A 22214-nucleotide genomic window follows, 5' to 3' on the forward strand; every position below is an offset into this window, starting at 1 on the left:
CAGAATAAGACATGCTGCAACTTTTCTTTTTAACATGGACTAAACGTGCATGTGAAGGGCCTCATAGCCCATTATGGGTCTGTGTGCTGTACATGAAATACATGAACGGTAAGTACACCCAAGTGAATGGGCCCTAAAGCTATATTCACAAAAGGGGGGGTTCAATTTTGGTCAATAAAAAATTGAACTATTTCACTACATGTGTTTTTGTGTTTCTGTGTTTTTAAGGCGCAAGTTTCATCCATCTTTTGCGTGTGTGAAAAAAAAAAGTATGGTGTGCCAATTGTTGTAACTTAAAGCTCTCATTTAAGTCAAAGGGTGTGTGGGAAAAAAAAGGAAATGCACTCCCATGCCGTTATGTTTTTCTTCACTCACGCAATGACTTCAATGGGCGATTCCGGACAGGAGACCGCACCAGAATAAGACAAGCTGGGATTTATTTAATCTTTTACCTGGACCACCGGACTGTGAAAAAAAGAATAAATCCATCTGGATAGCCCCATTGATTTTAATGGGTCTGAGTTACTCAGTTATAAACTTGGACAGAACTCAAACCTAAAACTGCCTTGTATGAATTAAGCCTAAAGCTTGAGAACGGCTCAGCTGAGAGCTGAACCGACATATGGTGGTGAAAGAAACCTGGAGCGACGGAAGTCTGTTGTGCTCTTTGATGATATTTTGATTTGTAAGCAAGTCTACCCAAGTAATGGGGTCTAAATAATGTTAACCAATATGGGTGATACACTGTGATGTCATGATATGTCCCTCTCTTAGTCCCAGCAGGATTTATCAGGTCAGAAACAACTGGCCTGGGGGAGTCTTCTTTCAGAATTAAGGCTGCCCATACTCATGAGACAGCTGTCAACTGCTGTCAACTGAATGCTAGTGCCGCCGACAGCTATGTCACCCAACACCCTCATACACATTCATGCTTGGCCAAGTGTGCATGTGTTTTGAATGTACAGAATGGAGTAGAGCTGCCGTCAGACACTTTTGGCAGTGGATTACCTCCTAAGAACTAAAGGATTGGCTAGTTCAAATCCTTACTGCTTGATCCTTATTTCACCAACATCTGGGGGAAAGTCAGAAAGCTGCCATATATATTAGATGATTGGCGGGTTCAGCTGGCATACCGGCTCAGAAAGGTTCCGCAGATATTCACCTACCAACAGAAGCCTGTACTAGTAACGCCTCACCACTAGAAGATTCCTACTTGTAGCTTGTCCGGGTGATGACAGATGAGCTCCAGAAGATTGGTCAATGCTGGTCATCATCCATGTACTTACATACAGCACAAGAATAATAAGGTGGAAGTCAATAGCCACCTAAGAAGTGATATAATGACCTCAGAAGTTCACAGTAATGGGTTGATCTTAGACCTCCACTGTTCCCAGAAGTGGAGTGCCCCAACTCCTTCGGCACTGCTCTTATCACTGCAAGTCTGTGACATACTCCAAACAAAGAGCCATTTAAACCAACCATAATTTGCTTATACTGTAAATCACTAGGGAATACCAAAAAGAGTTCAAGAACTCTACAGAGGCCCATAGCTGCTTTGCTGTGGAAATGCACTAATGTTATCTTCTACCTCTACCTCTATAACGTCATGGGATGACTATTACTTGACTTTCCCCTTTAGAGGGTTACTCCCATCTTATAAAGTGATGGCGTATCAATGGGATAAGGCATCACTTGATGATTGGTTGGGCTGACCACTGGAACTCGAATGCTTCCGAAACACATGGCAAACAGTTGACTTTGCAGAGGGACAATTCAGTCACCTATGAATTTCATGCAGATGAATGTCATCAATGTAAGCCTAATTTCACAGGGATGATTTCCCCGTGGATGTGAGTCTATTTATTTGAAAACCGACTCACATCAGTTCAGGGAAGTAGCGATCTTCCACCGCGGCCGACAGCAATGGCGAAGGATCGAGGAGAGTCTCCCATTGTTTTCAATGGGGAGACCTTGCATTGCATCGCACTCACAAGCACCTCATGTGTCGTGTGTTCATATTCGCGCGAGATTTGTGTGTCTCGCAATGCACAAATCTTAACTGTGTGAAAAACCCACATCTGAATGGTCCAATGTAAAGTAATGGGCTTTTAGGACTGTGTAACACACAGCCCCCATATACCCATGTGAGTGGGCCCTAATACATGGCCAGTCTGAGAACGTGGTGGAGAGCAGGGGGCTGCCTCTCCTTGATGTGCTAATAGAGCATATGGGTGACCTCTTCAGGTCAGGTACATGTGTCCTTCTTTAGACATTGTAACTGAAAGTAACTTGTTTCATGTTATAAAACTTTGAACTTTGTTTTTCCCTTTCAGAACAATCTGTCCTCTGCTTTGGCCACAAATTGGGATGAATATGCCTGCGTGTAGTTATGTAATTACTCTATTATTATGGGGAAAGTCAATAAAAATGTAAAATAAATCTGCAGAATTACTGCATGAACTTTGTGGAAAATAACTTTTTTTTTGTTTACTGGTGATAGCATGTTATTACGGCACAACATTATGTTCACCATCAGTACAGCTTTTTTTGCATCCTTAGTTGATGAATATTCTTGAAATGTTTCTTAAGGCCTCTTTCACACGGGTGTATGAGTTTTCACGCTGGCCACAGTGCGCCCGAAAAAAATGTAAAAAGAATTAAAGGCGCGATCAAGCCCCGATCTTAATTCACGTTTTGTCATCCATTCATACGGGCGGTTGTGGTGTATTAGCGAAAACATGCGCTGCAGCACGGGAATCCCTCGGTCGGCATAAATCCTTGGACAACCACTGGGAGGAGCAGTTTATTTCCGTTGACAGAGTTGTGCTTGTTTTTGCAGGGCGACAGATTTTATTGGTACAATTTTTGGGTACATAAAAATATAACTTTTCATTGAATTTTTTCTAGGAGACATGGTGACCAAAAAAAAAGCACAATTCTGGCATTGTATACTTCTTCTTCTGAAGGCATTCACCCTGCAAGATGTCATAGTTTAATAAACAGGACCTACACAGATGCCCCTTTTTACATTTTTTTTTTAACTTTTTGATGTGACAACTGAAAAAAAGGTGGGTTTTTGACATTTTTTTGTAGTAATCAAAGTCTTTATTTTAGATATTTTTAATTTGTTTTTCAATCCCCATAGGGAGCTTGAAATTGTGTTAGTTTAACCACCTATACTAAATAATGCAATACAGTGGTATTGCATTATACTACATTACAGGTTGCCTATTAAAGATATGCCACAGGCACGTTTAAATAGGCAAACAGCAATGCTGGAGACCTTCAGAATGCCCCAGGCTGCCTTGACACCCAAACAGTGCCCCAGCAATCTTACTGCGATGGGGCCTTTAGGGACATTTCAATGCCGCCGTCACAGCTGTTGCAGGTTGATGTCGACTGTCAAAGAGCCGACTGAGCAGAACCCGGAGAACAATACTTTAAAGCACTGGTTTTCTCTACTACATAGAGAAGTCATCTGGTAGTATGCATGCTCCAAATATCTCACATGGCAAAGATCCAGGGAGCTGACAATATCCATCTGCATGAGAGAACAGCACATTGCTAATCAGTCTGGCTCAGAGACCCTGTGAATGTCAGACTATGGCCCCCACCCTCGCCGTGTCTACGCCTGTAGTATGACATGGACTTCAGCGTCACTAAAGGTTTGCTTTAATTTACAGCTTGTAATCTTAATACACAATTAGGGAGAAACTCGGCCGATTATTAAAATAATTCAATTTAAATGTTCCAGAATGGAAAGTGCTCTCCGTTTTATGGATTGGCCCGCGGTCTGTGTGTGTTTTGGACTGAAAATACAATAGGAATTTTTGGCAAGGCCTGGAATACAGAAATCGTTTGAAAGAATGAATTCAATCAAATTTCCATCTTTTGCCACTCATCTGGTTGCGAATCAGGATACTCAGCACTGGAAATAGGAGTACAAAGAGCACCGCGTGTTGTAAAGGGACGCTAAGCCTAGAAATTAATAAGAGAAGGCTCCCGAGGCAGTCTGGGGGGGGGGGGGGGGGGGAGCAGGGGTCTTTCGCGCATTTCTTTTGGCTGCTGTATTGGGGGTACAAGGAGTTTAATTTCTTTTTATAGATTTTTTTTTTCTAAATTGACTTAAAGGGAATGTATCGTCTACATTTTTTTGACTAATTAATACCAGATAATCGAACATTTTCCTAATTGTAGTTTTTTCTGTATTCTATTGACTATGGGGGCGGCCACATGCCAGAGCTGCAGTTAACAGCGTTTAGAGATATGCTTTACTGAAGACCTCCTAGGCCATTCCTACAATAAACAGGAGCTGATTCATTGACTTCTATGGGAAACTGTTCTGGATATGCTCTGTGCAGGGTGAGGGAGGAGGTGAGCTGTGTCCATCACCTATTGTAAACAGTTGATCATTTGCTATCTATACATAGGTGTTACCATTCAGTGTAATCCTGCATGTGATGATAATGAGATGACTGCTGAGAAGTTCTACAGAACAGGAAGTGTTAGGCCACTTTCACACATGCGTCTTCAGCTGAGTTTTCAGGGCATGTGTAATAAGTGGCCTTGGACTATTGTTACGCTTAGTGGTCAGTGTGAAAATTGCAGGATTTTAAGATTTTTCTTTAAAAATATGGGTAGGGTCTTTGAAAATTCAAAAAAAAACAAAAACTCATCAAAATATTTTAAAAAACTTAACATAAAATTTGATTTATATAATAAGTCATTTTCTGATAATACTCACCTTTATTTATATAACGCATGCATATTACGCAGAACTTTATATCAGCTGATACTATAGGTTCAGTCCCACTGGGGCTTATGATCTGTATTTACCTATGTGTATGTTTTTGGATTGTGGGAGGAAACAAAACAGAGAGAACATACAAACTCCATACAGAGGTTGTCCTTTGGTCAGACGTGAACCTACGATCCCAGCACAGCAAGGCAACAGTGCTAACCACTGAGCCACCGTGCTGTCTGATGGTGCATTCCCTTTAACGGGTAATTCCAATTCTGGCAAAGACAATTTATTCTTCTTAGAATGAAAAGTTCTAGATATTTGCCAATATATGTTCTGTTTTCATTTCTCAGTTTTCAAAATCTCTGCTTGCTGTCATTCAAAAGAAGCCATCATTGTTTTCTTCCATCTGTTGTGGCCAAGTGATGGTCACACACAGTGCTAATAACTACACTGTGATGACTGTAGTACTTGTGTCCATCAAATGACCAGCACAGATTTCTATCCACTGAAAACAAATACTGAAGGTTCCCTCTGATTGACAGCAAGCAGAGATCCTGGGGAACTCAAAGTGTGTAAGAAAATTATATAAGTTTTCAGTACCAATCAGTCAAATGCTTAAAACCCCCTGTGGAACGTGTGCAGGGACACATCCTATTGACAAAGGACAACGGCAACAACCAACTTCCATTGTATTCAAAAAATTTCCAGGAGGAACAACAGATGGACGGCACAACCCAGAGTGCTAACTTCTCCAAAACTGTTATTTCATGTGCAAAAAAGCATTTACTAAAATCCAGCCATTCTGAAAAAACAGAACATGTCGCATCGCAGTGAGGGAAAATATCGCAACGCACAAAACGTGCAGAAGATTCTCGGTCATGTGAAACTGGCCTTAGGTCCCCTGCAGGCAGGCGGTTTTGCGTGCGTGTTTTGGACTGCGCAAACCACAGAACCCATTTGCGCATCCAAGAAGTCGCACTGAACTGCATGATTTTGCAGTGTTAATTGATAACACCGGGGACTAATTAGGCTGCCCAGTTGGATGAATCATGGCGTAGCCATGTCCTGCGCCGAGGTGAACAGGCCAGGCAGCACAGAAAAGTACAGTAGAAAGCGTGAATACGCATGTAAAAGCAAGAGGTGAGCGCGCCCATCACAGCACAATCACGCCACGAGTGCATATACGACTACACTTGTCTGCAGGAGCCCTGAGGGCTCATTCACGCTGGTGAGAAAATCACGCGATTTTCCCGCGATGTGAGAGTGAGTAAAAACGCGTGATTATGAAATCAATGATTTTCAATGGTTTCATTGTCGTTTGCGATGTTTTCACTCCAGAGATGCTGCGTGGAGTAAAAATCACTGCATTTCCTATCTTTTTGCAATAATCGCCCATTGCAGCACCGGCCCCATTGAAAGCAATGAGAGAATATTGCGATCCCCTGCTGTGGCTGTGACAGCTGCGGTGGGGGATTCCTTCAGTCCCGTAGGGATGAATCCCCCGTCGCAGATGTCACAGCTGCAGTAGAGGATTGCGATGTTCTCCCATTGGTTTTAATGGGCCAGCGCTGCTTCTGGCCCCACTGAAAGCAATGGGTGATATTGCAAAAAGAAAGGAAATGCTGTAATTTTTTGCACGCAGCATCGCAGGAGTGAAAACATCGCAAGTGAGAATGAAACCATTGAAATTCATTGGTTTCAAAATCACGCGTTTTCACTCACTCTGGCATCGCGATTTTCTTCCCACTATGAGAGCTCCTTCACACTGGCGATCGCAATATCGCCGTGAGAAAATTGCGTCAAAATCTCGACTTTTGAGCATCAGCACCGCTTTTTCTCGCAAAAACAATCGCTACCACCTGCGATTTCTCACGCAGTTTTTCCTTTGCTCAATTTTGACGCAATTTTTTAGCGCGAAAGGTAATAGGACTTTCAATGTTAAAAATGCACCGCACGAAAATCGCAAGTTCAAGGTGCGCTAAAAAGGAGGCCCCATAGGGAAACATTGGAGATAAAAAAAACATGCAAAACGCAGAAAGATAGGACATGCCGTGATTTTTTTCTCTCGCAACATCACATTAGTGAAAACATCGCAAATGTGAAGGAAACCTTAAAAATCATTGGTTTCGTAATTCTGCATTTTCACTCAGTGTCGCATCGCACGGCAATCGTGTGATTTTACCGTCAATGTGAAGGCAGCCTGAAGGAGCCCTCAATGAGACCACTGGCGTCCCCTAGAGGACTGGGAACTCTATAGGAACTGCATTAAGTCAATGAGTGGATGAAGCAAAGTGAAGAATAAAGTAGAAATCCTCTAAAGTACAAGAAATAATCATGTCCAGATATTTTGGGAAATGTGGTTTAGAGACGGCAGAGGCTACACTGGACCCGGGCGGACCATGAAGCCTGAGGGGCTGTAGGGTCAGCTAGTGTATTAGGATACAAGAATGATGCCCACCTACCCAAACTGGGTGTCAACTCTCCCCTACAAAGTCCAGAAACCAACTAGTATCCACAGAAGTTACCCTAAAATGAGCATGCTTAGTCAGCACTAGTTGTGCGCCATGTGCGGCTAGTAGTTACTACCATGTGCCCCGCTCCCGTCCCGTCAGGCTGCTGGCCATGAACAGTATGCCTCGTTTTAATAGACACCATAATAACTGTCTTTGAGTCATTCTCTTCTTACAAGTTCTGGTTGTTCCTTATAAACGGTTCTCCAGAACAAATCCATATGGCCGGCGGTCTTAGCGGATGTCCTGGGCTAAGTGCCACGTTGCTTGTTCCCATACTACTCACTCAGAAATCGTTTCACGCAGGCATAAAAATAATCGTTTGCAGTGATTGTGAGCAAAATTGTCAAAATGAGGTGAGCAAAATTAAAGCGATTTATCTGCATGTATGAACTGTCCGCATGAGCCAACAAGCAAACTCTGGGCCCCTCGTGCAAACGATTTGTCGCTTCATATAAGACATTCTGCATGCAGGTGTCAGCGCATTTGTACTGCAGAATTAAGCGATAGGAGTTGCGTTTTTTCACACGCATGCCCTGCTTATTTGTGCGTGCAACAAAACACAAGCACGCTCCCATTGATTTCAGGGGTTGTCCCGCGCCGAAACGTTTTTTTTTTTTTTCAATAGCCCCCCCGTTCGGTGCGAGACAAACCCGATGCATGTGTTGAAAAAAAAAACGGATAGTACTTACCCGAATCCCCGCGCTCCGGTGACTTCTTACTTACCTTGCGAAGATGGCCGCCGGGATCTTCACCCTCGGTGGACCGCAGGTCTTCTGTGCGGTCCATTGCCGATTCCAGCCTCCTGATTGGCTGGAATCGGCACACGTGACGGGGCGGAGCTACGAGGAGCAGCTCTCCGGCACGAGCAGCCCCATTCAACACGGAGAAGACCGGACTGCGCAAGCGCGTCTAATCGGGCGATTAGACGCTGAAAATTAGACGGCACCATGGAGACGAGGACGCTAGCAACGGAACAGGTAAGTGAATAACTTCTGTATGGCTCATAATTAATGCACGATGTACATTACAAAGTGCATTAATATGGCCATACAGAAGTGTATAGACCCATTTTGTTTCGCCGGACAATTCACATCACAATACACACAAAACCAGGACATGCTGCGCCCTTTTTTTGCCCAACCGAAACGCGCGCACAAAAAACTCACATGTGATCAAACTTTTTTTTGAATTTTTGAAATTAATGGGTTCTATTCACTGTGTTTTGTGCGCACAAATTTTGTATGTGTAAAACACGGCGCAATGCGTTCATGTGAATGAGCCCCAAAAGGAGCCGACGCTGGTCAAATCTATTACAATGCGTAAATGTTACTGTATGACCTCCTGACTATCACTAAACTGTTAAAAAGTTCATTAATAATTTTGTAATTCTATCCGATTGTGCTAAAGCCGGATGGCAAGTCATCTGGCCACCATTACAGGTGCCTCGTGGATGGTCATGCAGCTCTTCTAGAGTCCTTAATGGCACGTGAGTGTAACTAGTGAGTAGTATGGGAACAGGCAATATGGAATGTATGCCTTAAATTACATGGGATTGTAAATCATTTTTCAATAAGACATGTAGAGGTTGATTTTAAGTGGAGGTAATGTGACACAGATGCTGCTGGGCAGCAGCAAACTAGTGCCTGAGCAACAAAGTTCGATTGGTCAAGGGTTTGAGCCAATCAGCTGCTGTTACCAGTTGCTCCCAAAACCCACCCAGAGCAGGGCAAGAGGTGAAGTAAACACAAATCTGGCAGCCAAGCAAGGGTCAAAAAAGCATCTCAGTGCTAATGATTAAAATCCAATGTATTTCCTTCGGTGTTCCCATATTTTTGTCCTGGTATAGTAAAGTTATTCAGCTTTTTGGGTCAGTGCATGAATTAAAAGGATACCCCAAGTCCTGTACCAGTACTATGGAAAAAGTAAGAGTCATTTCCCTTCCCCCACTACTCATACGCTGTGCAGTAATGAATGGTGCCCACAGGGGAAGCCATTGTGATCTTGTGGCATGGTCCAATGCTGCATGGTAGCTATAGTTGCTGTGGTGCGGTGTTTGTGGGTGATGTGGTCCAGCGCCAATGGGATTTAACCTTATAGCAGTTGTGCTGTTGGCTCTCTTTCCCCAAGGACATTGCGCTGTGACGGTCGCCACGTACTGAAGCACCCAGCACCTTAGGGGCCCACTAAATATAGGTTGTCATGAAGTGGCAAGTGGACATATACAATTTGGTCAAAATGTAATGAAAAAGTTCAAGTCTGTGTTTATAAATGTAGCGTTGCAGAAGTTGGTGAACATTCTAATATAATATGCCTGGTCAATGGGGAGGGTTTACGATGGTGGTTTTTATGGCGGTCCAAGTAAACAGTGTACTGGAGTGATGAGAAACAAATGTATTCAGACTCGGGCAAAGACGGCCTGAAGTGTGCCAATCTGAAATCTACTCCAGCTGGCATACATCTCAACTATAGCTTACACCAGTCTCTGATGTGAATTATAGTAAATCGTCTGGGCTGCAAAAAGCTACACTCCCTATTCTAAAGTAATGAGAAAATATAAAAGTCATACATGTTTGCACATATATGGCATGTGCCAAAATGTGCGACTCTTATATACCATTAACCCTTTCCAATCCACTGTCTGATGTCCAAAGACATTATGATTTAAGGCTGTACAGCTCCGATGTTGGAAGATGTCTGTCGGGGTTCTCTTACTATATATTGCCAGCCTCTCTGCTGTTGAAGCCTATCCAAGGTGTCATCTCATGCAGTACTGGCCTTGGCCAGCATATAGCGCCGTTGTATAACAGCAGAAAAAGAGTAAGCCCCCTAGGAAAAATCTGGATACAAATTGGATTGGAAAGGGTTAAGCTGGCGTAAACACTTAGATACATCTGCCCCATACTTTTTCTACAGTTTGGCATACTTTTTTTTTATACACCATGTGGAATTCTTTTCATTATGGAAGCCTAGGGGAGACATATGGCATTGAATATGTATACTGTGGCATGCGCCACAGGCTTTCATCAGAGGTATAGTTTGGGAGTATTTCCGGACATACACCTCCAATGTACACATTTTCAGTAATAGATGAGTTATTTTGGTAAGCATCGCTAATTATTCTGCCCTATATGGAGGTTTTGATTAATATTTTTTATTACTTTTGGGTAATTATTTTCTTGGCTGTATATTAATTTGTATTAGAATTAATTGTAATTTGTATATATATATTTTTTGCAGACATATCATTGAGAAAGGTAAGACATGACCGAAATGTTCAATATACAGTACATGTAAAATTCCAGGTTTCTACTAATTAACGCCCAGTCTGGATGTAAATACTGGGGAATCAATAAAATATTTTATAATTTGCCTCACCAAGGAGGGCCCTGTGGATTCCTCTTGAATTTATGACAAGCTCTCCATGTGCACCCCATCGGAACAAGAAGGCGTGCCGTACATCTTGCATCTCAGGATTGATGCCATTCGCTTGAGCCGTTTGCAAGCCTGAAATGCAGGTACTCTCTCTAAAGTGGTGACTTGGTGGGTACAGTCAACTCACTTAGGGATCGGGAGCCAACTTCATCAGTAGGCTGCATATACACCTCTTTTGTCACTCTTGAGTACATTCATGTCTATTTTCAGCCCAGTCTTCTGTCTACATTTTAATATGAAGAATTTTTACAGCATTAGACATTAGGCTGGGTCTGCTATGTACGGCACTTAATCTACCTCTAACCCTTTCCAATCCACTGTCTGACGTCTTCAGACATTCTGATTGAAAGCTGTACAGCTCTGATGTCGGAAGATGTCCGACAGGGTATTCTTACTGTAGATTATTGGCCACTCTATTGTCGGCATGTCACATACTGCAGTACTGGCTCTAGCCAGCAGATGGCGCCATTGTAAAATGTCAGAAAGAGAAAACCCCCCAGGGAAAACCAAAATTGGATTGCAAAGGGTTAAGCCTGCGATGCCCTTAAGGGTGTCAACAGGGGTCTAGGGGTGTTTGTGTAATCATCACATTCCTCACTCCACTGCAATGTAGTTCCCCTTCTGGGGATCCAAACCTAGTATCTTGGCTTTGGGGGATGTTTGGGCAGCAGCCTAGCACGGACAGGTCTCCCTAACCTTGGGCTTTCAATAAAAATTTTGAAGCAACCATAAAAAAAGACTTTTAAGACGACGGAGCATTACCGAACTGGCCAAAGTTGTCAGGGGGTTTATAAACATATACAAGGCGATGAGAAAACCAAGCTTGCTACGCTGCAAGCAAAGCGTAAAACTGCTGCCTTGATACAATTAACTTCTAGCAAAGGCAAGAAAAACACAAACATTTTTTTAGGCGATGAAGAACATCTGGCGGTAATACACAGCAGTTGTTCCCGTGACTCACAGCTGTTCTCTGCTTCACTCCCATTGTTTGCAAATACAATCTGATGTGTTGTGTAATTTTCCCAATTGCTGTAAGAAAGCATTTAATCACAGAGTCTCTGCGGTGCGTGAAGGCGTAAAACATGGAGCCATCAAAGAGCTCGTGGAGAAAGCAGACAGTTCTAATACTGTATCAAGGTGGTGACAGCAAATACTGGGAGACCTTGGCAGGCATCATCTGGAAGGAGGTCCCAGACATTCTTGTTGTCTTCTCCTGATGCAAGCATTGCTACAGTTCCCTGGAGATAGGAGATTCTGTAGGGGCCCTCTTACACGGAATCATTTATTGTCAGGGTCCGGTCTACATTTATCAGGCAGATAAATCGTTCACATCCGCTGTATAAGTGAAGGAGAATGACTGAGCGATCAATATTTAAACCGAACGATTAGCCAACGATGATTTTCATGCTTTCACGATTGTTGGCTGTGCTGACACTGAACAATCATCGTTCAAATTCGAACAATCCAGCAATTTTTTGAACGATGATCGTTCCGTGTAAAAGGCAGGGAGGGGGGGGGGGGGGGTATTCTAGATCTAATTTTTGAATCCGGCAGAATTACTTAGGAATGTCTTTTTGCATCAGTGGATGCCAACTTTGTGAATATTGGGAGATATGGTCAGATGTGAAGCTGGGAATGCCTTTTCAATCTACATACATTATAATGTAGGATAGGTCACCTATAGCAGATTGGCAGGGGGCTGCAGCCAGGACCCTTGGCAATCTGCTGATGAGAAGGAGCTGTACGCGCCTGGAACTCTCCAAATGCTGTACGTAGGCAGTGGGCCAGTTCCGTAGTGTAGCTCTCTCCCATTCACGTGAACTGCATTATCGTACGGAGTCCCTGTGCTACGGATGGTATTTTCAGCCTTCCTGCCAACCGCAGCTTCTTTCCAACATATCCACATCCCGAGGATAGGTTAGCAATAGTTTTACCATGGAAAACCCTGGTAAATAGGCTGCACCAAAAATTACTTTCATCACATAGGATGAGTGATAAAAGTCTCACCACTGAGACTCCCATCGATCCGGAGGGTCCTGTGTCCCCCTCTTCTCATTACTGTACTGCGGGCTTGCTGCACACACTCACGGTGACTTAAGACTAAATGGCGCGGAGGATGCATATGTGCAGCACCAATCCATTCAACCTCCTTCCCACTGCAAGGGTTGCAGCTAGCCTAAGGAGGAGAGGGGGACATGGGACCCTAGTTCTCGGTATCAGTGTGGGTCTCAGCAGTGAGATCCCTGCTAAAGAGATTTTTACCACCTATCCTAACCTATTCTTTTTGCTATTTTTTTTTAATGTGACCTATAGGGTTAATAGTCACTGTGAAAGCAGGGCTGGAGTCTGCTAAGACCCTGCAGCTTTGACATGAGGGGGTCAACCGGATTGCTGGGTCCCATTCAGGAAACAGCACTGCAGCTTCCTGTATTCTCTACATAGCGTTCATTGAGCGCTATTAAAGGGGTTGTCCCGCGCCGAAACGGGTTTTTTTTTTTTTAACCCCCCCCCCCCCCCGTTCGGCGCGAGACAACCCCGATGCAGGGGTTAAAAAAACCACCCGCACAGCGCTTACCTGAATCCCGGCGGTCCGGCGTCTTCATACTCACCTGCTGAAGATGGCCGCCGGGATCCTCTGTCTTCATGGACCGCAGGGCTTCTGTGCGGTCCATTGCCGATTCCAGCCTCCTGATTGGCTGGAATCGGCACGTGACGGGGTGGAGCTACACGGAGCTACACGGAGCCCCATTCAGAAAAGAAGAAGACCCGGACTGCGCAAGCGCGGCTAATTTGGCCATCGGAGGGCGAAAATTAGTCGGCACCATGGAGACGAGGACGCCAGCAACGGAGCAGGTAAGTATAAAACTTTTTATAACTTCTGTATGGCTCATAATTAATGCACAATGTACATTACAAAGTGCATTATTATGGCCATGCAGAAGTGTATAGACCCACTTGCTGCCTCGGGACATCCCCTTTAAGCTTGCAAAAGAGAAGTGTTTTAAAGCGGCTTCTATCTTCTCCTCCGGGTCCTCGGCTGTCTTTGACCATATTTTTATGACAGTACCGAATTAAAGCCCAGTACCAAGTGCTGAATATTTACAGAGCTTAGTCCTTAATGGGTTAAATAGATTGTCTGATCAGGAGCAAACCTGTTCAAATGCATATGGCCATCATAAAGGGGATCCCCTGAATTGTAATGGCTCTTGCTCTGGAAGAGTCACAGCACAATCATGTAATACATAGTAGAATATTAACTTCAGGGTTTTTTTCAAAGATTAGAAAAGCACAGCTACCTTCTTTGAAAAACAGTGCCACGCCTGCCCACAGGTTAAGTGTGGTACTGCAGCTCAGTTGCATTCAAATCAATAGAGGTGAGTTGCAATGTTGCACGCAACCTTCAGAGAAGTGTTGTATTTCTTAAAGCTTTTTAATCTTGGAAAACCCCTTTTAATGAGTGGCTTCTGCAAATAATAACAGTTTATTGCCAAGGGTTAGATAGATACTTCAAAGATGTCTCTAGAAACACTCCAATTAGGTTAACCATATTGGCAATGTTATTTTACAAGTCTGTTTGGTACACCTAGCAACAGATGATGAGGCATGAGAAGAAACTGCAGACATGGCAGTGGAGATGGCGGATTGAGACGTCTCCTTCCCTGCAGACACTCAGGGTGTGGAGTTTATAGAACGCCAGGGACTGTGCAGATCTGTGAAGAACACACAGAGATTCTCTCTTGTGCCGGCTCATAATACTTCTGCTGCTGAATCACTGTGCCGGGTTATTTTACTATACGATAGCATAAAAGGTTTCTCAGTTGGCTGTATTATATATCCATACTACAGTAAGAGTCATTTGACCCATCATTAAACGACCGGCCAGTTCCTGGCTTGTGAGATATCCTGGATTACTAGACAGTCACACAACATAGAACTTTTATTAGATATAAATTTATATTCACTTGCTGAAGGTTAAAGGGGTTGTCCCGCGCCGAAACGTTTTTTTTTTTTTTTCAATAGCCCCCCCGTTCGGCGCGAGACAAACCCGATGCAGGGGGTTAAAAAAAAAACCCGGATAGCGCTTACCCGAATCCCCGCGCTCCGGTGACTTCTTACTTACCTTGCGAAGATGGCCGCCGGGATCTTCACCCTCGGTGGACCGCAGGTCTTCTGTGCGGTCCATTGCCGATTCCAGCCTCCTGATTGGCTGGAATCGGCACACGTGACGGGGCGGAGCTACGAGGAGCCGCTCTCCGGCACGAGCGGCCCCATTCAGAAGAAAGAAGACCGGACTGCGCAAGCGCGTCTAATCGGGCGATTAGACGCTGAAAATTAGACGGCACCATGGTGACGAGGACGCCAGCAACGGAACAGGTAAGTGAATAACTTCTGTATGGCTCATAATTAATGCACAATATACATTACAAAGTGCATTAATATGGCCATACAGAAGTGTATACCCCAACTTTGTTTCGCGGGACAACCCCTTTAAGCATCCAGATTGCAGGCTGCTTGAGACTAATCACCCGTATGAGAGTACACATTTGCCTAATTTCCCAAGGGACAAGAGTGGAAGACTCAAACTCCCTTCTCCGTATAGGAAAATACTGGAAATATATGATCACAATCAGGGGCAAAGGGTCATATATAAGAAAAAGGGGAGAACTCATCAGGTGACACACCCAAATACAGGTGAAAAACTGCCCTAGGCTCCCTATGAACCGAGTGGAAGACTCTAACTCCCTCCTCAGTATAGGAAACCACTGGAAATATATGATCACAATCAGGGGCAAAGGATTAAGAAAAGAATGGAACTCATCAGGTGTTACACCCAAATGCAGGTGAAAAACTGCCCTAAGCTCTCTATGAACCAAGTGGAAGACTCTAACTCCCTCCTCAGCATCAAGGGGAATCATTAGACAAGCACTTATGGCAGAGTGCAAAACGCAGCCATGCAAACTGTGCAGTAAGCCTCCCAACATGTTTCTTCGGCTCCCTGGCATCCTCAGGGGATATTGAGGCTCATACAGTACATCTATCACACAAAAAGGTGGGACCCCATGGATTGGTCATCAGGATCGATGATGGGGTAGGGGAGCATTGACTAATTATTGGCTGAGGAGTGTGACATAGGGTTGGTACTGGTAGTTGAAGAATCTGGGGTCCCGCCTTTTTGTATTGGTGAAACATATTGGGAGGCTAACAACAGTGATACTGTATGCCCAACCCAGGGGCCGAGGATGCCAAAAGACAATCCTCAGCCATCGCAGTGCATCAATATTGAAACTGGTACGTGGTTAAATGGCTGAGATCTGAGTTTTCTATGATCCAAAACAGCATGACTGTCATAGCCATAGTACGCCATCACCATGACATGCATGACTTATAGCACATCCCACTGATGACATACTTGTACTGTATTAAGGGGTTTGCTTATTTTCCATACTTTAAATTAGCTTGAATGGAGAGGAGCTGCAGTTTCACACACAACCCATAGACAGGGGTGGCACTGTTTCTGCAAAAACCATCTATAGGAGAGCTGGAAAGTGACTGGAGTCAGCTGTAGCGTGCCACGACGGTCAAGATGGCGGGTGCTACATTATGGACTTCCCACACATTCCGCAATTCATATCATGTAATAAGCCTTTGCCCTAAGGGGACACTGAGAAGTCTTAATCCCCTGGGATTCACATCCTGAAAGTTTTGATAATGATTTTTGATAACGTGGGCAGCTCATGTAACGTCTGTATGACACGGGATATTAGGAGGGCGAACCCGTCCCCATACTATGCTGACTTTATATATGGCAGAAGTATTTTTCAGTTTTGCCTTCTGTCAGCTTTTTCATTTTTAAGGCTTTGTAGCTATTCAAGCCCTTGTTTTCTGTGGAACAAAATAACATAAGGCATAACTTCATTGTAAGAGTCAGTAGGAATATGTGGATGCCTCATACATACATACATACTATATATTGGCAATTGTTATCGTGGGTGCATTGTTTTACACTTGTTTATTTAGATTAATTATTATATTTAACAATTTTTTAGAATGTCACCATATACAGTGACCCCCTCAATTTACAATGGCCTCAGGATACAATATTTTCAACATGCAATGGTCTTTTCTGGGCCACTGTAACCAGGCTTGGACTGGCCCACAGTGAATCTACCGGTAGACCCCTTCTTCCCCCCACCACTCAGGGTAGAAGAGGAGAGTGTTGAGCTTGGAAATACATCTTTACACCCCAAGATACAGTATTTTCAATAAGTAAGCCATGCAAATGCTGCCCGGGACCCTCGGAGTGAGCCATGAGTCCAGCTTACACCCAATGTGATTGGGAGCATCTCTTGTATTAATGGTGATTTTACACTGGCAGAATTCTTGGCCCAATGCAATGAGCACCGATGGACACGCATACCGATTGGCAATCGTTACATTTTCTTTTTCCATTGGCCAAAAATTAGCTTATGGGCCCCATAAACCGACTGTAATCTCCCTGTTCATATGGGGAAAGATACCGCCGACCGGCAAGTATTTTTATGCTCGCATAAACAAGCCGATCATCTGACAAACATTTGCTTGTTCATCAGCAGCCAATCAATGATCAATTTACACGGCCCGAATTTCGGGTGAATGAGCGTTCCGTGGAAGGTTCAACTCCAATAATCGGCCTATGTAAAAGGGCCATTAGTATGCAGACAGAAACAGCTGCTGATCATTAGGGTCTGAATGGGCAAAATCAGACTGTCTGTGAGTTCAGGCAGCATTTAAAGGGTTTCTTTTTAAGTTTTTTTTTTTTAATTACTACATCATTAAAGGGGTTTTCCCATGATTTAAAATTGCTTCACAACTGCTCTGTCCTTCCTGGCTGCTACTTACCAGGACATGCGACTGCTGCAGCCAATCACTGGCTATAGAAGGTCACTGCTGTAACCAGTGATTGGCTGCAGCAGTCACATGATCTGATCAGCAGCAACCAGGAAGGACAGAAGGGTTGTGCAGCAATTTAAAGTTGTGGATAAACCCCTTTAAGTAGGCACAGTTAACCCTTATAGCATCAGCCCCTGTATCCTATGTTCAGATAGCTGACCGGTCTGCCTTATTAAAGGTCAATGCATCATGAGATGTTATTGGGTGAGGGCTTTTAGGATCAAGGCAGATAGATGGGTGAATAAATAAATACATTTTAAAAATTGGCCATGCTTTACACTTCTGCATGTCTCTCAGGGCAGGAACTCTGTACATAGAAATCAATGGATGGTCATCCTGTCCTAAAAGCCATTTATACGTCTGGAGGAGAGCTGACCTTCTCAGCTATGTGTCTGTCTCTTCCGGCAGCTTGAGCCTCTATCGTCATTCAAAATGGCGACATTTTAATAAGGGTGATACCAAAATGTAAAAGCGCTATAATAAAACTACAGATCTGAACTCCTTTAATCCCCATATTACCAGATATTACACCCCCTCCTTACCTGCACAGTCCAGGCACTCCCTGACGGTGCTTGCCGTAAACTTGTATTTAAAAATGGTCTTGTAATCATTGAGGAAATGTATGGAGCCCAGAGGAGATTCACAGGGGGTGCTATCTGCTAAGAAACAATCCAGAATTAGGGGTACATACAGTAGTGAAGTACTATACAGTGCACAAGATGTTGTAGTATGTACGGCTATGCTTAGAGGGGGTGACTCACAAAGACAAGCCCTGTCCATATGCTTCATTAGGTAGTCACTTTCTAGGAACCAGAATAAAGGGCTGCTATGTAAGAGCAGCAGTGAACCTGGAGGGTCCAGCCTAACCATACCTGACCATTACATGGGGGTATATCATTCCAATAGCCGACTAGTAATGGTACGCTGCCCCTGCAGCGGACACTTCATGAGAAATAAATGGTGAACCGTGGCTTCCCACAGTGATAACAGCCGATCACTGGAGGTTAGAGAAGTCAGGTCTATAAAAGTTGCATTTTTTTAACCTATTATTAGTAAACAGGTTGAAAACCACAGTTAGGGCTAATGCCCACGGCCGGATTTCTGCCGTGTTTTACGCAGCAGAAATCCATGGCGTTGCCCAGCAGCTATTAGGTTCTATTGAACCTGATAGCTCAATGTTCATGCTGTGGAATTCCACTGCGGAATTCTGCAGCGTGAAAGAAAACGCGGCATGCTTTAAATGCAGCAGGAAGCCGTCCGTCACGTTATACTTTTGCTGTAGCACAGCGGAAGTATCGCATAAATATGCGCCCCGCCCACTGCGTCATCTGACACTGCCGGCGCGTCATGCACTGTACTGCGCATGCGCGCCAACCCTCCATGCGGGCACGCTGGATCCGGAGTGGTAAGCATGGTGGTCTTGCGGGCGCCGTGGCGGACTCCACTGTGATATTCCGCTTGCGGAGTCCGTCATGACCGTGGGCATGAGGCCTTATACTGTACATCATACCCAACCATCGTGACAGAATCATCTCCTTATCAATCTTAGGTAGCGATGTTGCACACAATAGGGCATATGTATTATACAGCACTGTGCAAATGTTTTAGGCAGGTGTTGAAAAAACGCTGCACAGTAAGAATGCTCTAAAAAAATAGTAGTGTCAATACTTTATTTTAATCTATCAACTAAATGCAAAGTGAATGAGGAAAAGAGAAATGTACATCAAATCCAACTAATACACTTCTATTTTTTCTTATTTTGCATTTTTTCCACACCCCCCTAAAACTTCTGCTCAGTACTGCAGTCTGTCCACTAGTATTATAGTTTGTAAGCCTCTTAATAGATTTGTGGCAGGAACGCTAGTATACAGTTTACTTAGACCGGCATATGAAAGGCTGGTCTAACTAAATATGCCCCAATGATCTGGCTCTAACACATATTCTAGCATGTCGAAAACATGTGATACTAAGTGTGTCTGAAGTTATGTGGACGGTTTCTCCATTGACTGTCACTTGTGGTCTCAGAGAGTGGTAAGAAGAATAGAGAGATCAATTAGGGATTTTGCATACTTCTACAACATACCAAGCGGTTATGCCATAAGAATCTTTGGTTGATAAACCGATTAGACAAAGAGCAGCTATACATGTAGTAGGACTGTTGATGCATAGTGATTGTTGTAAGACATAATGCGGGAGGATCACTTATAGTCCCACGTAAAACCCCAGTAACACATTGTAATATCCTGAACTTAATCAGCCACCGATCAAAAACGTATGAGCAAAGCAAATAACAAAATCGGCTCTGTTTCATCAAAGGAAGAAATAAGGAACGACTAAAATAAAAACTAAAGCCCCATTTACACACAAAGATGATCGCTCAAAATTTCTTCAAAAGACAGGGAGAATGACAGTGTGAGTGATCCTTTTGCATTAGCTGCTAATTTTTACTTATTAGCTTCATTTGCATGTAAATGAGCATCTCTGAGCTGTATGCAGAGAACAGCAGGTGGTCTGTTATTTGCATACAGTCCCTTTGTTCTGCCTCGGGACTGCAGCTGAATACAATGCTATCAGTGATCCCGTGGAGAATCACAGAGTGCAGTCCCTGCTCTCTGTCCCGATAATGGATGTTAAACTCAACTAAAAATCATTGTTTAGACGAAAAGCAAACAATGGTAGCATTTACACGCAATGATTATCACTCAAAAGACATTGTTTCTTGTTAATGGGGCTTAAGGAGCAGAGGGAAGCAGATGTCAAGTGGACACTGACCTTCTTGTATAGTAGGGACGAGACCCAGTAAATAGTTGCTGGTTTGTTGAAGTAGGACATTATTGTCTCCTTCATAAGTGCAGTTTGGATCATTGTCGTTGCGGATGTCACCTAAACGATTCACTTGAAATAGAAAAAAAATTAGTGGTTATGGTAACCTGATCAAAATATGTAAAATAAGCTGCACCTACAGTATATCAAATGAGAGCATGTTTAACTGTAGCCATATACATGAGTATAGGCTACAGCTCAAAGTAAGAAATCTGGAAAGGTCATAAGTGCCGTATTACCTGCAGAGAGAAAATGGAGACCCTGTACTTTTATAGGGTAGGCACATTTTTTTTTTGCAGACAGCAATAAAAAATAAGTAACTCTCCAAGTAGTTTTGATTGAGAATACCCTACCATAGTCTGTTTACAGCTCCTATAGAGCCCTATGTGTCCCCATGGTCATAGATGACAAACAAACCCTGTGCAGTCTTATCCTGCAGTCATGTATTTCTCTACTGCCTGTTAACAAGAGGAGGCAGATGGGCTTCAGTAGTCTGACTACAAAGAGTTTGCTTGTAGTCTGTAACCATGGAGATGCACAGGTCCGCATAGGAGTAGTAGACAAAAAATGGAAAGATACTTATCAATATTTATTTGCAAACTTGTATCATTGTTATTTTAGGTGTGTTTGATTATAAAAATGGTTGGAAAAGCATTCCTGTCCTTCAAGGGGAAATCCAGTATAAAATGGTCACAGAAAATGTTATTGGTGTAGGTGTCTTTGAGCTCCGAGTCTTACCTATTACCTAACTGAAGGTGCCAAAACACTCTATAGAATGGTCAAACTTTGTACTATAATAGTTGGCTCCTCCGCTAATCGTTGGGTCTGAATACTGATCGTTCAGTACTAGAGATGAGCGAACGTACTCGTTTCGAGTAATTACTTCACTTCGAGTACTTCACTACTCGGGTGAAAAGATTCGGGGGTCGCCGGGGGTCGCCGTGGGTGAGTGGGGGGTAGTAGCGGGGAACAGGGGGGAGCCCTCTCTCTCTCCCTCTCCCCCCCACTCCCCGCTGCAACCCCCCACTCACCCACGGCGCCCCCCGAATCTTTTCGCCCGAGTACGGAAGTACTCGAAAATCGCGGCGCTCGGGCGAAAAAGGGGCGTGACCGAGTAGGTTTGCTCATTTCTATTCAGTACCTCTCATCACTTATACAGCGAATGTGAACGACTTCTTATTTGAGCAAGCCAACGATGCATCTGCCTGTATAAACAGGCTGTCCGAACAAACTGAGATCGTTCGCTCATTCAGACAACAATCCCGCAGGTCTAGACAGACCCTAAGATGTATTTAAATCTGGAATTACAGCAACCCGATTATTATCAGTTGTATTATTGGATGGTCATAAAAAAGTATAGGCCATACAAAAAGAGTGAAATCTGTCAAATTGCAACATATAGGGCATTTCCATATTATAATGCTATGGAATATGGCTGGAATATGCCATAAAATTCTGACTGTGCTTCTGGGACGCTCGAGAATCCGGAAAATAAGGGGCAAAAGTTCCACTGGCATTTCCTTGGGTCAATGGTCCATTCAGCCCCACACTGTAGTGAGAGCTGCAGCACAACTATATTGTGAATGAGGCTGTGTTGTAAAGTAGTCCCCTGCACAACAAATGACTGGAAGCATCAATGTGAAGCATCAAAGTCGGTGAAGAAATGAATAAGCAGAGAAAGGTTCAGTTCTTCCAAGGCTTGGAAAAATTATTTAAAAAAACACTAAACTTTATTGGGAATCCATTGGTGCAATCGTTACTTTTTGCCTTAT

The 22214-nt window shown here is 43.7% G+C and overlaps 1 protein-coding gene across 2 annotated transcripts in view; it reads right to left on the reverse strand.

Moving 5' to 3' along the window:
• Window positions 1–22214, reverse strand: part of ACOX3 (acyl-CoA oxidase 3, pristanoyl) — an 83353-nt gene that overhangs the window by 20412 nt on the left and 40727 nt on the right. Inside the window, exons 12-13 of one of the 2 annotated variants that reach the window (XM_066573337.1) lie at window positions 20392–20514; window positions 18162–18275 (exon numbers count right to left, since the gene is read on the reverse strand). In XM_066573337.1, coding sequence (XP_066429434.1) covers window positions 18162–18275; window positions 20392–20514 — 237 coding nt within the window. Of the gene's footprint in view, window positions 1–18161; window positions 18279–20391; window positions 20515–22214 lie in introns of both variants that reach the window. The other variant, XM_066573335.1, reaches the window with a different exon arrangement.

The sequence above is a fragment of the Eleutherodactylus coqui genome, chromosome 7, assembly GCF_035609145.1.
Source record: "Eleutherodactylus coqui strain aEleCoq1 chromosome 7, aEleCoq1.hap1, whole genome shotgun sequence".
In the NCBI taxonomy this organism is placed as follows: Eukaryota; Metazoa; Chordata; class Amphibia; order Anura; family Eleutherodactylidae; genus Eleutherodactylus; species Eleutherodactylus coqui.